Source organism: Benincasa hispida, chromosome 1, assembly GCF_027475165.1.
Source record: "Benincasa hispida cultivar pf3 chromosome 1, pf3_genome.v1.1, whole genome shotgun sequence".
NCBI classification, from domain to species: domain Eukaryota; kingdom Viridiplantae; phylum Streptophyta; class Magnoliopsida; order Cucurbitales; family Cucurbitaceae; genus Benincasa; species Benincasa hispida.
The window spans coordinates 22,762,202-22,779,253 of NC_143478.1; the positions used below are offsets into that span (position 1 = coordinate 22,762,202).

Consider the following 17,052-nt stretch of genomic DNA (forward strand, 5'->3'; position numbering starts at 1 on the left):
ACAATCAAATAGAATATAAAACAATTAAAGATATGTCAGCTTTAGATGCAAAGTTGTTACTCCAGTTTCAACAGTCAATTAGAATAAAGTTTGTAATCAAGAATGAAAATCAATTATGATCAATCAATGTAACACAAGTTTAAGAATGATTCTTAATCTATTCATGCATGGGTGAGCCTAGAGTTTTGCTAGTTAAGCTTGCACGGCCTGGAAAAATTTTAAAAGGTCCTCATCCCGTTTTCCCCTACTCTGGCTCGAATATCAACCTCGAACATACCAAACTTATAAAAGGAGGACAATACTAAGACAAGGGTGCCTAAACACACACACAAATAACATAAAAGGCATCTATTTTATCTAGAGGGCTAGCTTTCACACCCAACTGTCGGGAACCTATCCAATCTTTTCTCGCGGGCTCTAATTAGACACGACGGAGGCAGCTATTTTCACCTTTATCCATGCACACACACACTATTTTTTTTTTTTTTTTTTTTTGTAGACACATTGATAAATGCCTCATTTTTTTTATATGAATTATATATATATATTAGAATTGCAAGTAATTTGTTTTTCTTTTTTTTTTTCACAGTAAGCCCTATTTTATCCATTTTGCCTAATTTTGATCTAAAACAAGTGTGGTTACTCCTCAGTCAAAGGTGGACCTTTCGAGGTAACAACAGAAACACAAACTATTAGAATTATATATATATATTATATATATAAATATTATAATATATATATATTATAATATTATATATATAAATATTATAATATATATATATATTAGAATTGCAATTAATTTGTTTTTCTTTTTTTTTTTCATAGTAAGCCCTATTTTATCCACTTTGCCTAATTTTGATCTAAAACAAGTGTGGTTACTCCTCAGTCAAAGGTGGACCTTTTGAGGTAACAACAGAAACACAAACTAGATAACACAATTTTAAGCATGCAAAACTTTAATTTCGTAAAACAATGACTTAAAGAAGCATGAGAGACAAGAAAAATTTTAAAATTTGGCTCAAATCATGATCATGCTTTCCTAACATTCTTTCATGCAAATTTTATTACAGAAAGAGTGTATCATAAACTATCATGATATCAACAGATCAAACAAAGCAAACAAGGCAATCAAAGCACAAAAGCATAGTCCTAGCATAGCACTCAAGGACCCCAAACTAATATAAAAACTACCCAACGGGTACCCCACCCCCAACTTTAAAGTGATACATTGTCCCCAATGTATCTCAAATATGGCTCAATGAAAGTAAATACAAGAGAACAGAAAATCTCCCCTGAAAACATAGTCGCGCATGGGATGGTGATGATAGTAGGCTCGCCTAAAACAAACAGATGCTCTTCTCTTCTAGGTCGTCCTTACAAAACAAAAATAGAAAGAAAGATAATTTAGAAAAAAAAGTAAAAAAAAAAAAAAACAATAAATTTTTCACCTAGGTCCCTCCCGGAAGGACAAATTTTTAACGTCGATTGCTCGACGTGACCTATTTCTTGTCAAGGCATAAAGAAATTCTTGTATTTCTCTAGTCCCTTCTTAAATGATTCGATATAGCATGGTAAGGCTGTAAGGCTAGTCCCTTCTTAGATGATTCGATATAGCACGGTAAGGCTGTAAGGCTCTTCATCTTTTGAAGAGAACTAAACAGGTCGAATTTGGTATTTTTTTATATTTATAAAAGGAAATAAAATAAAATACTCAAGGACTGACTCTTTAGAAAATAAAGACCCTAACTCAACTGACTCTTGAGAACAAGAAGAACAAACTAAAAAATATACGATATACCAAAGGCTGGAATAGGGCGAGGTTTCTCGATCTCTAACTCCATCACCTGAAAATTGACAGGTTTAGGCTCAGATTCTTCATAGTCCTCACAAACTGGCTCTAGCCATGGTATGTTATCTTCCAACTCATCCTCAATGTCGAGATAGGTTATCTCATCGTTGCATGCCTCAGTGATGTCATAAGATGTGTGTAACAAAGATTCACATCCTCTCTCAACTGAATCAGAAGATTTAGTGATTGGGTCTCTCAAAGTTTGAAGATCAGCTCCAACCTCAGTCTGAAAACTAAAGCTCTTTTGGAGGTTGTGGATCTTCTGCTAAAAAACAAGATTGTTAATAGAAAGTTTTCTAATCACATCTTCTAAAGACATACCTGAGTCGGCAATGTGAGCATGCATCGACATGTCAAATGTGGCAGAGTGTGGATCATAATGGCACTGGTTCCATCCTAGGTTTCCATAGCCATTGGACTTCTCCCATCTAGGCCGATAGAAATCATCATCCATATAACTAGGATACCCTCCCATGGAGTAATCTTGTGGCATAGGGCTCCACTGCAGACTTGGGCATACTTGCTCAAGGTGATCAATCCTACACACTTGCACCTATTGTGGGTTACCTACAACCAATTGACAAACCAAAGAAGTTAACTTAGCAAGTTGACCTCGAAGGTCATGAACCTCGTCACTAAGCCGAGATGTTCCACTCGATTGTTCTTATCCTTGTTGATGATATCTGTCCATGCTTAGAACACTGACACAAAAAGGAAAACAAATCAAAAACAAAAGAATACTCTAACTATAAATTTAACTAACGAAACGCCAATGATTTCCTCGGCAACGACGCCACTTTTTTGTTCGAGCCTCGTACGGTGTCGTCTAATTCCCAAAAAAGACTATGAAATAAAAGAAAATTTATAATATGGAACTACTCCTATTACCACTATAGCAATAGTGGTAAGTTCGAGTCGATCCGCAGGGAAGCACGATTTGTTTCGTTAAGTTAATTTCCTAACTAGAGTAGTAAATGGGAGGGTTTTGATGTAGAAAAGATAAATATGTGAAATTGAAATAGAAAGGTAAATGTAATCTAAAATAGGAGTATGTCTAATTTCTAGAGCAAGAGAGAGAATCCTATGCAATTTCTATCATGAAAATCGATAGTTAAACGAACGTTCAATTCTATGCATGCTCGACTACAAAATCGATTCGACTTAACTAATCTCTACAAAGCTCGACAATCAATTAAATAGAAATCAATAAATCGTCCTAATTATTAATTAAGGTCGGAAGACCATGCCCTAATTAAACTATATGTTCCCAATTCTACTGGATTCATAGTGATCATATAGAATTAGAAAAGTATATGCATTAAGAATAAGGATTCAATCGTGTCAATGAAAAGTCAGGAAAAGTCATATTCAATTAACCAATTTATTTTTCGAATCTGGATTAAACATGCAATGCCAAAATTCAAGGATAGCCTATAAATCTCAAGCATACAGATTCAACCAGTGCTACCAGGGTAAAATCAAGCATAGCTAAACTACGAAAAAACGTGTGAGCTCGAAATTAACTAGTGGAGATATGAAATCATGATAGGATCGTTAGTTCAACACACAAATGCAAATCTAAATTCATCAAGATTCAAAGAAAAACATAGAATTGAAGAACATCATAATTTTATTACAGAAAACTCAAGAAATTAGACATAGGGCTCTTGCCCATAGAAAATTAGATAGAAGTTACCTCTTAATTCATAGATAAATCCGAGATACACATCAAATCCATCAATTATAACCCAAAACAAAAAGAAAAACTAACCTAAAGACATTAATTCTGAAAGGAAAGGAAAAATAATGAAGGTTAACTTCGACCTCCATCAGTTTAGCCCCTAAAAATTAGCATCCTTTGACCTAAAGACAAACGAAGCTCCAATGGTACGTCAATAATTAATTAAACTCTTTTAATCAAATTATTCACTATCCGTTAACTACCGAACACTCCACTAAAAACAGACAGCTGCACTCTTTGCACTACAGATATATTTCTATGTCCATTGGACATAACCAGTCAATAGTACGATGACCCATCACAAATTGCTCGTAAGTACAGTTGGACCAAAAATACTGTTTTTCCCCTGTAGTTATGTCTAACTCCTTATGTACCATTTATCCCTTTAATGAACAATAAATCATAGTCTAACTATGGCCAAACCCCTCTTGGGCCAGGAAAGGGTGTGACACCACATTGTTCAAGCCCCGAAATCAGTTCTTAAGAGAGCAATTTATCTACTTATCTCGATGTTGGACACGAAGTGAATCCCTTATTGTGTAGCTGTGTTCCCATTTCTCATATCAGAAGAATCCTCGAAGTGGTAGGCTTATTGAGTCGGCGATCTGACCACTCTTACCCATACAAATCAAAGGACCATCTTCATAGGCGGAGTTCATAACTTACTCAGAATTTAGGTCATATTGCCTATGGTCATCCTGATGAAATGTAAGTCTCTATTATGAACGGTATTATATAATGAGACTAGTCATTTCGTGGTCCGATTTCATACAAACTCCTCTATATAAAATACCCTCGCTCACATGTCTCTACGTGAATGATCAGAATCAAATCACTTGTAGCATTTTACAACAATTGTAAAATCTATAAAGTAGGTCGTACTCATAGTGTAACCAGGATAAGGTATCCAGCCTTATCCATCTACTATAGACCATTTAGGTTATCACTTAAACATGATCCACCTGTATATCTCTACATACATGTTTAAGTTACAAGATAACCTTGGATGTTCGTTTATTGGTTTGTGGATTAATGCAACTAAATGTCAAATAAAACATCACATATTTTGTTAAATAAATAAAATGTTTGTGTAATACAATTACAAACTATAAGACACTACAAGATTTAGGGCATCAACCCCAGCAATATCGTTGGCTGAAGAACTTCCATGTGAGCCAAGTATGTGGAATTTCACCATGAATATCAGCAAGGTTTATCAACATGTGACGAAAAAGGAAAATCTTAGGAGGTGGTATTTCAAGTGGTCTACTCTTTATGATGGAGTGAGATATAGTTCTCTGAGTTGAGAATTATGATTGTCAATGAAGACAATGAATGTTATAGATGCTATAGATTCTTCAACTATCTTGCCAATGTGAAATTTATTGGATTTTAGTAAAATATTAGAAGTGTAGTTTGTCCCACATTGGTTAAATAGAATGGGGATGGGCTCCAAGCCTATAAAAGGAACCTATGCCTCTAATTTCAAGTCGTTCTAGTTATAAATACTTTAAGCTTAGTGTGCTAACTCTAATTAAATTTCTTTTGTATTCTCTAGTTTAAAAGTGGGAAAAAAGCGTGATTGTAACAACAATTTTTCACCTGGTGGATTTCTTTCTGGTGGATCATGGTTTTTCTCCCATTCTTGTGTTTCCAGTTTTATTGCTTTTCTTGAATTTCTCTATAATTTCTCTGTTTATTTCTACGGTAGAAGTGGGAGATTTTTCCTTGATAAGGACAATGACCCTCTAACTATCTCCACAATGGTATGATATTGTCCACTTTGAGCATAAACCCTCTGGCTTTGCTTTTGGTTTCACCCCAAAAGGCCTCATACCAATGGAGATAGTCGTCCTCACTTATATACCCATGATCCTCTCATTATCTAACCAGTGTAGGACTTTGGTCGCACTCATAACAATCCTCCCCTCGAACAAAGGATCATAGAGCTTTCCTCAAATAGTCATCCATCCATCTAATTCTTATCTAGGCTAACCTCTTCACCCAAGCATATCGCCTATCCAAAAGAGTTCAACCATGGATCACTCCATGACTACTTCCAAGACTTCATTGTACATCTTTGTTCAGCACTTGAAGATTCTACCAGCACGGTTAAGTTAGGGGCATAGCTCTTATTCCACTTGTTAGTAAAAATAGTAAAAATCTCCCACTTCTACGATAGAAATAAGCACACACAAACAAAACAAAACAAAACAAAACAAAACAAAAAAAAAAAAAAAAAAGGAGAAACATGACCCACCAGAAAGAAATCAACTTTATGAAAAATTGTTACAATCACACAAAACAATTCTTTTGCTCGATCCCAATCACAATAGAACTCTCTTAAAGCTTTTGACTACTCACATATTTTTTTTCCACTTTTAAAGTGGAAAATAAAAAAAGGAATTTAGTTAAAGTTAGCACACTAATTTTTTAAAGTGTTTCTAACTTGGACAACTTGAAACTAAGAGGCATAAGCTCCTGTTATAGGCTTAGAGCACATCCCCATTCTTCAATTTAACCGATGTGGGACAAACTGCACTTTTAATATTTTACCAAAATCCAACACATCCAACATGATCTATAATAAAGATAATCAATAATGGTCTAACAACAAGTGTCTTTGTTAAAAACAATGTCATAATTAATTTAAGTAATTTATTTTGTATATGCAAATCATAAGAAACAAGATCATAAGATAAAATTGAAAACAATAAATAAACGAGCTCAGAGTGTCAAATAACATAATCATAACATCAGTAGTGGTATCCACTAATGTCTATAAGTTGGACATGTTCATTAAATGTCTTTGGTGGCAATACTTTAATTAGTAGATCCGCAACCATAAGTTTAATGTTAATGTGTTCAATTGACACTCTTTATTTCTGAACATTTTCTTTAACAAAAAAAAGTATTTAATTTCATTTATTTAACACCTTTAGAATACTTGTCATTTTTTCAGAAGAAGATCGTGCAAAATTATCACAATAATTTTTCAATGACTTGGCAATACTATCGAAAATTCCAAGTCCTGAAATAAAGCTCTACATCCATAAACCATTAACTGTAGTCTCAAAGCTTGATACAAATTTAGCTTTCATAGTGGACATAGTGATGATAAACTGCTTCAGATTTTTCATGAAATTGCTCCTCCATTAATAGGAACAAATGGCCAAGATGATCAGATCTTCTGTAATTTTCATGCATTCATATATCTGATGAAATTTGAATCTGAATATCCAATCACCTCAAGATGATCAGATCTTATGTAAGTAAGCATATAATAAGTTCTTTGCAGATGTCTTAACACTTTCTTTTTTAGTTTTGCAAATGATCCATTCTGGATTACTTTAATACCTGCCTAATATATCAACAACAAAATTGATGTTTGGTTTGGTACAAGTCAGTGCATACATTAAGGTTCCAACAATAGATGCATAAGGAATGGTTTACATTTGATTTCGTTCTAATTCATTCTTTGGACATTGCATGAGACTAAACCTATCTCTCTTCTAAATTAGAATTATGCTTGTAGAGCATTTATTCATCTTAAATCTCTCTAAAACTTTATTATAAATGCTTGTTGAGATAATCCTAACAATCCATGTACTCGATCACAGAATATTTCAATTCCAATCACATAGGATGTCTCTCTCATATCTTTCATTTCAATTTTTTTAGAGAGAAATTCTCTAGTTTGTTATAATAAACCAAAGTTAGATGTCATCAACATATAGAACAAGAATTATAAACTTACTCCCACTGATCTTTGATATATATCGATCAGCGATATTTTCTTTAAATCTAAAAGATGTGATGGTATCAATAAAATTAAGATATCATTGTGAGAAAGCTTGTTTAAATTCATATATTGACCTCTTTAGTTTACACATCATATGTTCCTTTCTTACAACCATAAAAACTTCTGGGTTGACCATAAATACTTCTTTATCTAAATTCTCATTTAGAAAATAAGTTTTCGCATTTATTTGATGGTGCTCTAAGTTAATGGGAAACTTAAAGTCATAATAATTCTTAATGAATCCTTCAAAAGACTAAAGAAAACTTCTCTTTATAGTCAATATTATCTTTATGAATATAACATAAGTCAATGAGTCTAGTCTTGTGTCGTCCGATATTACCATTTGAGTCAAGTTTAGTCTTAAAGATCCATTTACACCTAACTCTTCTACTTCCTTTGGACAATTCCACAAGATTCCAAACCTCATCCTAATCCAACGATTTTTAACTCTACTTTCATGGCATCTAACTATTTGGCAGAATTATCACTTTTAGTGGCTTTTGAAAACGAAATTGGATCATTGTCAATACTTAATGATAGGACCCAAACAATAGAACAAAAACTCACTAGGATCTCTTACAAAATAATTAACCAAATAATTGTTCTCCAAAATACCACAAATAAATCACCAAATAATCATCAAACGATCAACCAACAATGAACAATAATAACCACAAAATTATGGAAGACTAAAAACAAAGAGCATAAACAAATTATACGTGGAAAACCTCTTCAATGTGAAGAGTAAAAACCTTGGGACTTGTGAGGATTTCACCATTGTCAAATTCTCTTACTATGATAAAATTGAGGGAAGAAAACCTAAATAAGTCATACAAAGGTAAAAAGAATGAAGAGAATGAAAATCACCCAGTTTTATAGGTTCTGTTTAGTAGTGATTACGAACAAACCAGAGCTCCAAATAACAATCCATCCGTTCAAAACGAGACTCTATGTGTTCCAAATAGGATGACCAAATTTCAGCATAATCCAACGATTCATACTTCAGAAATCAACAACTTTGTAGAAGTTGTCGCTGAAAAACTAAACTGTTGTCTGATTTTCTGCCTCTTTTTTTCACTCTCTTTTTCCCTTAGATTATCCTCATATCACATAAAATAAATTTATGGCTTTCAAGATGAGCCAACCTAAAAATTAGGTCCAATTGGGCTCAGAAAACACAAGTTTAAAATAAAATCTTGCTTGTGCAACAAGTGGGCTGGACACCCATAACACCTAAGTCAAATTCTTACTCATGCATATAAACCACATCATCATCATAAATAGCTGATTTTATTCTATTTCTCGTGATTTCTCAATTATAGGTTCATTTATTATAATATCATTATGTGTTGTTTGATCATTAATTTGTTCTTCTTGTTGATTGTAAACAAAATTAACAACAATAGGAATAACAACTTGAGAAAAAGTTATAAATGAAGAAATTTTCACCCCAACTTCTTGAATTTCCATTTTACGTGGTTCCAAACTCCCACTATATTTGTCATTTTCAATGAACCTTGCATTTCCAGTTCAACTATTCATGTACAATGGCTAGGAATTTAAAATCTATATTCCTTTGATTTTTCTGGATAACCAATAAAGAAATCACTGGTTATTCTTGAATCCAGTTTCTTTTCATGTGAATTAAAATTTCTTACTTGCGCTTGGCAACTCCAACCATGCTGGTGCCTTAAATTGGACTTCCTTCCTGTTCATTCAAAAGATGTCTTTGGAATTGACTTACTAGAAATCCTATCTAATAAGAGTATTGAGTGGTTCTTAATGCATACATCCACAAAGATATGGGTAAAGATGAATTAATTAACATATTCTTGACCATGATCATTAATGTACGATTATGCTTTTCTACAATACCATTTTGTTGTGGTGTTCTTGACATTATGTATTGAACACATATGCTATAGCTTTCTACGAATCTAGCAAATAGACCCTGTCCATTCTCATCACATGTTCCATAATATTCACCATCTTTATCAGACCTTAAGATTTTCACCCTTCTATCTAATTGTCTTTCAATTTCATTGATAAATATCTTTAAAACATCTATCACTTGAGATTGTCTATTAACAAGTGGATAGATCCATAACGTGAAAAATCATCAACAAAGGTAATGAAATACTTTTCTCCACCAAAAGATGGAACATTAAATGGCCCACAGATATCAGTGTGTATAATTTCAAGGAGCTGTGAGTTTCTTGTGGTCAGTTTACTAACTTGGGTTATGTTTGTTCCATTAATACAATCCACACAAATTTCAAGATCAGTAAAATTCAAATCTGGAAGGATTTCATTATTTATCAATCTCTCAATTCTTTCTTTGGGTACGTTCATGCATAGTACAAGAATCATCAAACTTAATGGTGGTTAATGTACTCATTAGTATTCCAGCAAGTGACTTATCAGCCGACTAAAACAAAGAACAATTTTTCCACAGATTTCATAAAATTTTTATCATTTTTAGTTTTATAATTGTGGACTTGGTATTGTTTTCTATCATCATTCACATAAACATTAGGCTCAATCTATTTTATTTTCCCAAATTTTATGAAAGATCTTTCCTCAGCACTACTAGCATTAGTAAGTGCAGCAGGTTTCTCACTTTAAAGTAGTAAATCAAGATCTAAAACACAAAGATGGAATCAGATTTGTTCACACTAATCAAAGAAATTGAGCCTATTAAACTTGATTATAGGCGTAGCTTGCGAATGAAGAGAAACAGAAGCAGATACTTGCAAATATAAAATATACATCCTCATACATTATTGCTTTGAGAAATAAACTTAAATGTATAATATAGATTCAGGTAATATTAAACAAACATTAAGCATATATTGAAGTTCTTCTTTGGAAGATACTACATTATACAACATTCATACATAATTGAATAATTGATGCTGAATTGATTTCACGTAATTGGTAATTAAAATTCTCAAATTAGATGCATTAGTTATCTTTGGATATACTAAAAATATCTAACCAAACACCTCAATTAATCACGATAAGATTCAAAATTATAAGCCTACTAATCAGCCTTTGGGTGATTCAAAATGTTTTTTAATAATAATAATCAATATACTCAGGATAATATCTTTAATGTTTCATAATGCCATCTCCTTCATTAACATCACATAAATATGAGTAATTGAGTTAAATTTAATTTGATATCTATTGAACTTACTAATTTTGTCACTTTGGTGACTAACAAATTATTCATAATATAGATATATCACAACAAAACAATCACAAACATGAATAGTAATTGAATTAACTTTAATTTGATATCTATAGAATTTAAAATGTTAATTTGGCCACTTTAGTGACTAATAAATTATTTATACTATAGATATCATAAGAAAATAATCACAAATAAATACATATTTTAAATTATTCTCGTGATATATACCTCACACATAAAAATATAATAAATACATAATTAATTATACCAAACTTTATGAAATTTAAATAGCATAATTTATTACCTTCTAAACTTAATAGAATATTCCTATCATATATGAAAATACATCAACATTAAAGGATAACATAATTAAATCTTGCATAACATTGATCTAAAAAATTTGAGTTCAAATTAAGAAATAATTTGAATTTTAAAAAACGTAAATAAATGATGGTGTGATTATCTTTACTTTTTTAGCAAAAGATAAAACTTAAATCTTGCATAATATGAATTCAAAATAAGCAACAATTTGAATTTTGAATACGCAATAATTTGAATTTTGGAAATGGTACATAATTGATAGTGTAATTATCTTTTATCTTTTTTTTAATTATTTTAAGAAGAAAAAGGATTTTTCTTTGATTTCTAATTTTTTTTTTGTTTTCATGAATTAACTTTCATTGAATAACTGCATAGAACTTATGAATTTGGCCACTTTGACAACCAACAAATTATTCCTAACATATATATATCATTAAAAACATAATCTAAGTAATTTACATCACAAAATTTGCAAAACGTTATTAATATTGCAAATAATTTTATCAGAAACTTCATACAATAGCTAAATTGTGTAATTTAAATTAGAAAGAGAAAACAAACTTTATTTATAACATTCATAATACATAAATCAAAAAATGATATATTTCCTTAAAACATGATAAAATTAAAAATGTATAATATAGAAACATCAATATCAAAATTCAAACTCGAAAACGTGAATATTGATAAACTTAAATCAACTTAAAATTTATATGAATTGAAAACAATAATGATAAGAGAATACCAGTATGGAAACAATAAAAAAATCTCAATTATTCATAATTGCTTTGCATTAAAAACTTAATAGCAAAACTCTTTATAATTAATATTGTCCTCAACAACAGGAAAGTTTCTTTTCTCATCGGAAAACTATAGTTGCTCAGTTTAATAACCTAACATATTTTACCATTAAATTTATTAAAAGCTAAGCAACTTTTTTTTTTTCAAAGGTATTGTAATTAAAGTGTTGGGTGGGAAATCGAACCTCAGGTTTTGAGATCGATAGTACAAGCATTATGTCAGTTGAGCTACGTTCATGTTGGCAAAAATTAAAGGTGATGCAATTTGAAGGTTTTATGAAAAAATTATGGGTCAGTGTGTGTTACCCGGTAGGAAAGACTTAGCGTGTATTTTGAATACATTTTCAAATGTTTAATTGAAAAAATAAGTCATTTTGGAAGAAATTGGAGCATCTGACGACCACTCAAAATAGCTTTTCAATTGATTTTAATTAGTTTTTATTAAAAGTTTTTAAATAAAAATAAGTTTCTTGGAAAAAGAATACTTTTTTCACAAGTTAATTCAAACGAACCCTTGATATATTTTACAATTCAATACATAAAATTCAGATTAACTTGTAGTGGAAAATAACAATACATTAAATTATAAATTTATAGATTAAAGCATAGTCAACGACAACAACAATAGTTTAATTTAGTGTGGCAACATAAGATCGATCATACATTAAAACATCAATAGAACTCACGAGTTCTCAATTAAGGTTCTGATATCACATGTAAGTTTTAACTTCATGATTATACAATAAAACGTTAATATTATATAAAACAATAAATGTCAAAATCTTTGAACTAGATGGTTTTTTTACAATAACATTAGTTAGAATAACATACCTTGATTCATGATAATGGTTTCGTGAGGGATTGTGTTTCTCTCTCTTGGCCTTTCTTTAGAACTTAACTGGATTTCTTGATGAGAAAAAAAGGGGGATCTGTAGGTTTTTGTGAAAGGAATGCCCCAGATTTGACGTGTTGCTTGCTGAAAAGAAAAACCGCATTCCTCTATTTGATATCGATTCATCCACATTTTCATTCCTTGTAGAGGAAGGTTAACTGCTTGCTGCATGGTTGGGAGCTGTGTGAATGCTAGCGTCCACATACGGCTCTGTGAGAAGAGCGGTGGATAGAGATGTCCTTGTTGTACCTCACTCTCGTCTTCAATGGGGTCTGCTTTTTTTTTTTTTTTTTTTACTTAATGAGGCAGAGAGAGGACCAATCCCTAGGGGTTTTACTTAATGGAGTCTGCTCGTCATCACGGTGTTTAATTCGAAAATTTTCTATTAATTATCTCTAACTTAATTTAGGAATTATTTTTACTTAAATGACCTAATAAAATAATAGATCTAAAAGATAAATAGTAGATAATGTAAATGGATCAGGTTAATGGTAATATTAAATTTAAACAAAATATAGCATCTTCTTAAGAACACATTCAAATTCTTAATCGAATTTAAAAAACAAAACAAAAAGTTTTAAAACTACTCTTTTTATTAAAAAAAAAATAATAATTTCATCGATAAAGAAAGAGAATTCTAAGTATAATTTAAAGTCTCAATTTTTATGACTAAAAACAAAATGGTTATGAAATTCTTCCAATTTTAAACTTCTTTCCTAAACTTTCATGATTATTGATACTCTTCAAATTTTCATAAAAATCTATTTTAGTCCATATGAATTATGAACTTTGCACTATAAACATAATATTAGTTATTTTCAATTTTTTTTTCTTTTTTTTACTGTTTCATATAGAAATGAATGAAAGGGACAGTTATCCCAATGATAACTCTTTTGGAGCAAAATGATTGGATGCAAAAAATCCATCCCCTTCTTCTCCACCCCATATATCACTGCCACAAAAGTTATGGATAACAATTATTTTATTTCTTCATAAATCACATAATTTTCTTTTTGTCAAAATGTTTATTTATTTTATACTTTCCCTACCTTAATTGATACACCCACATGTTTTTTTTTTCTCTCTTATGAGTAAGACCCATTAATCATTAGTTTGTTCTTTGTTTGTTTTGGATTTAAATTTTATGACTATTTATAATAATTTTCTTCAATTTTTTGTTCATCTTACAAAATAGAACTTTTGAAATTTTGGTCAATTTTTTTTTTTATAAAAAAAGGACTTTTTGAAATTTTGATAAAAAAAAATTGTAGAAGGCCAAAAATAATTCCAAACTTACTCTAGCTCTTATCTCCTTTTAGTTTCTAGTTTTTCAAACAATTTACTTTAATTTGCTTAAGAGAATTATATAATTTATTCATTTAGCATTACTTTTCTATTAGTTATTTAACAAAAGGATTAAACAATTTTGAAATGGAAAGCTAGTTTGGGATTAGAGAAGTTTGAAATGGAAAGCTAGTTTACTACACCACTTTTAATTTTGAACACTTGTGCAAGTAAACATTTATTAATCAAATAGTCGAATCAAAGATGACTCCATGTCAAATTTCTTTTAATTAAATATACAAAAAAAAAAAAAATGAAATGGTCCTTTAATGCTAGGTTCATATACTAAACCAAAAAAATTGGAACTTTACAATCAAAATAAAGTAGGCAATCAAGTTTCAAGACCAAAATAGGATTTGAATATAGTATTAACTAACAACACTATTGTTTTAAGTAATTTCAAATGCCCAAATTTGGTAATAGAATCCCAAATTTTCATCATGATTCATTTTTGTAATGGAGAAATTTCTCGATCTACTTGCGATGAAGAATCCTAGTATTGAAAAAAATGGGCTTTGACTTCAAAAGATACTCTTCCCATTTTCTTAAAGCATTTGCAATTCCAAACATCAAATAATGGTGTGAAAGGAGAAAAATGTCCATTCAAAGTATGGACAAGCACTGCCTCTCAATTGTATTGTGTTAATTTGTCAATTCTTTATACTTCCTTACCTTACTTTCCCATGTAAGGCTCAAAATTTTGGTGACAATTGACCAAACCACCCAAAGAAAAATAAATTCTATTGTAAATTTCTTTAACACAACATATGCTTCAATCACCAAACATAAATAAAATGATGGAACATTAATATCCCTTTTTAAAAATAGTAAGTTCAAATTCCCTTTCACTTCATTATTTCAACTGTTAGATGACACCATCACACAAACACCAATAAATGAACACCAACAAACACAAGTTTCTTAGGAATTACAACAAAAATCTCTAATTATAACAAGTTCAAATAAAGGATGATTGAATTTGAAGATCATCAAGCGACAAGAATCTGAAATGACAATGTTCAACAAAATTCATTATCAATACTACATTACTCATTACTCTCCAACATCCAAAAAAACCAATGGTTAGTTAATACAACAAAAAGAGAATAGATCCTAAGGGGGAGGAGGAATAATAATGAACTAAGAGAATTTCACTCAATATTTGGGGAAAGATTTAACAAAATGGATGAAGAAGATACACTTCTGGGTCAGATTTTGCTGCTTTAGAAGCACTTTTTTTTCATATTTTTCCCTTATTGTTCTTTCTGATCACGACAATGGCTGTTTCAAGCATAAACAGAGCCATAGGATAAAGCCATTAAAAGCACAGCAGCTTGTTCTTCTTCTCCTAACTTCTTCCTTTGCCTCTCAACAGTAGATCTCTGCATCAAAACTTCTCTACCCAAAGCCAAAAGCCTTTGTTTCAAACTATCTCTCAACTTACTATTGCTAATATTATTGCTCTTTTTGTTCTTCTTATCTTCAACAACCCCTTTGCTCAACCCTAAAATCGCTCTTCTCTTCTTCCTACTTCTGATCCCACACGCATTGCAAAGAGACTGGCGAATCAGAGAGAAAACAAACAGAAATCAGAGATTTGAATCAACAAAAAACGCTTCCCAAGTCTATTTAAGTCCAGATCAATCAACTAAGCTCACCTTTGGACCAGCCGGCCCGCCTCTCCATAAAGGGGTTTTCGAAGTACCACAGTCAGCACAAGTCTTCTTGTTCTGCTCATTCACTTGACTCTCCTCCGAAGAAACCCCACCGGTATTCTTCCCCGACATGTCCTCCGACTCCGATCCCTGCATCATTAGCAACCACTGATCAGATACCTTCAAATCAGAAGTAATCAACAAAAACAGAGGTTAGTACTCACTCTGTCACTCGGATCCATCATCATACACCCGCTACTAAAGAGATCTAAGAGAAACCCAGATTTAAAAAACCCAAAACTCGAAGAGGGTAGCGAGTGAAACGATCAGAAAACACAGAATCAAATGATGGGTAAGTAAGTAACTGGGGAAACCCTCGATCGAAAACAGAGGAAGACAGGGGAAGTGAGATCAAAGAAGAGAAAGGGGATCTGAGAAGGAAGCAAGAGATCAAACCCAGAGAGCGAAATCAATGGTGGAAAGAAAAGGAGGGGAAAACGGATAAGAAAGAGATAAGATGGAGAGAAAGAAGTTATGGAATGAAGAGAAACAAGTGGTTGGAATTCAGAAAACCGAGGGAAAACGAAAGATTGAAAGGAAAATGCAGAGGGGAAAGAAGGAGGGAAAGAATTTTGAGAGAGGGAGAAAGCGAGGAGAATGAAATAGGAATCAACCGACACAAATGCAGTGGCCGCAAGCGGATCTGAAAATCCCATCTTAAATATATACAACCAGAGAGAGACGCGAGCGAAAGAAGAAAACCCTAGCTACCTCCTTCTCTGCTGTTTTTTGTACGAATTGACGAAAATACCCCTGCCCGAAAAAAACCTTCTCCCCGCCAAAAAGTTCCCCCCAATCAACAAAAAGGCGCCACTCCCGCTTCAGTCGTTTTTTGCGGATTTTACCATTTGGATTATTTGTTAATTTCTCTCTTTACCTTTTAATAGGTTCGACATATACATAAAGTGTCAATCGATTTCTTTATTATATTATAAAAAAATCATAAAAGATAAAAAAAAAAAAAAAAAAAAAAAAAAAAAATATACTATAAATAATAAGCATATTAATTTGTTTAAAAAAATGTAAAATTTTGATTTATTAATTCAAAATATATTTTTTTGTTTTTCTAATTTTTTCCAAAATATTTAATCATATTGATATTTTCATCGATATTTCTGTAAAATTGAGACCTTAACATCTTCCTTTTAAAAAGAATTAGACATAAAATTTAAGGAATATTAGATATAAAATTTAATTTTGTGTTTAATAGAAATTAAAACTTGTAACTTTATTGTTGGATAAGAACTTATTACACAATAAATTGAAAGTTTAAATATATATTATATAATGAGACAAAATAAACACAAACATAAAAGTTTGTGAACCTATTAAAGTTTGAATGAAATAGACACCAACTTGAAGCGTTAATGACTAAAATTGTAATTTAACATA

The 17,052-nt window shown here is 31.3% G+C and overlaps 1 protein-coding gene across 1 annotated transcript; it reads right to left on the reverse strand.

The window, feature by feature from the left end:
- Positions 1-14,950: 14,950 nt before the first annotated feature.
- LOC120070067 (GATA transcription factor 15-like) lies at positions 14,951-16,515 on the reverse strand. Its single transcript, XM_039021947.2, has 3 exons — positions 15,825-16,515; positions 15,604-15,750; positions 14,951-15,504 (listed from the first exon to the last, which is right to left on the reverse strand). The coding sequence occupies exons 1-3, from the start codon at positions 15,846-15,848 to the stop codon at positions 15,232-15,234; spliced, it is 444 nt and encodes a 147-aa protein (XP_038877875.1). The 5' UTR covers positions 15,849-16,515; the 3' UTR covers positions 14,951-15,231.
- Between the last annotated feature and the right edge of the window lie 537 nt (positions 16,516-17,052).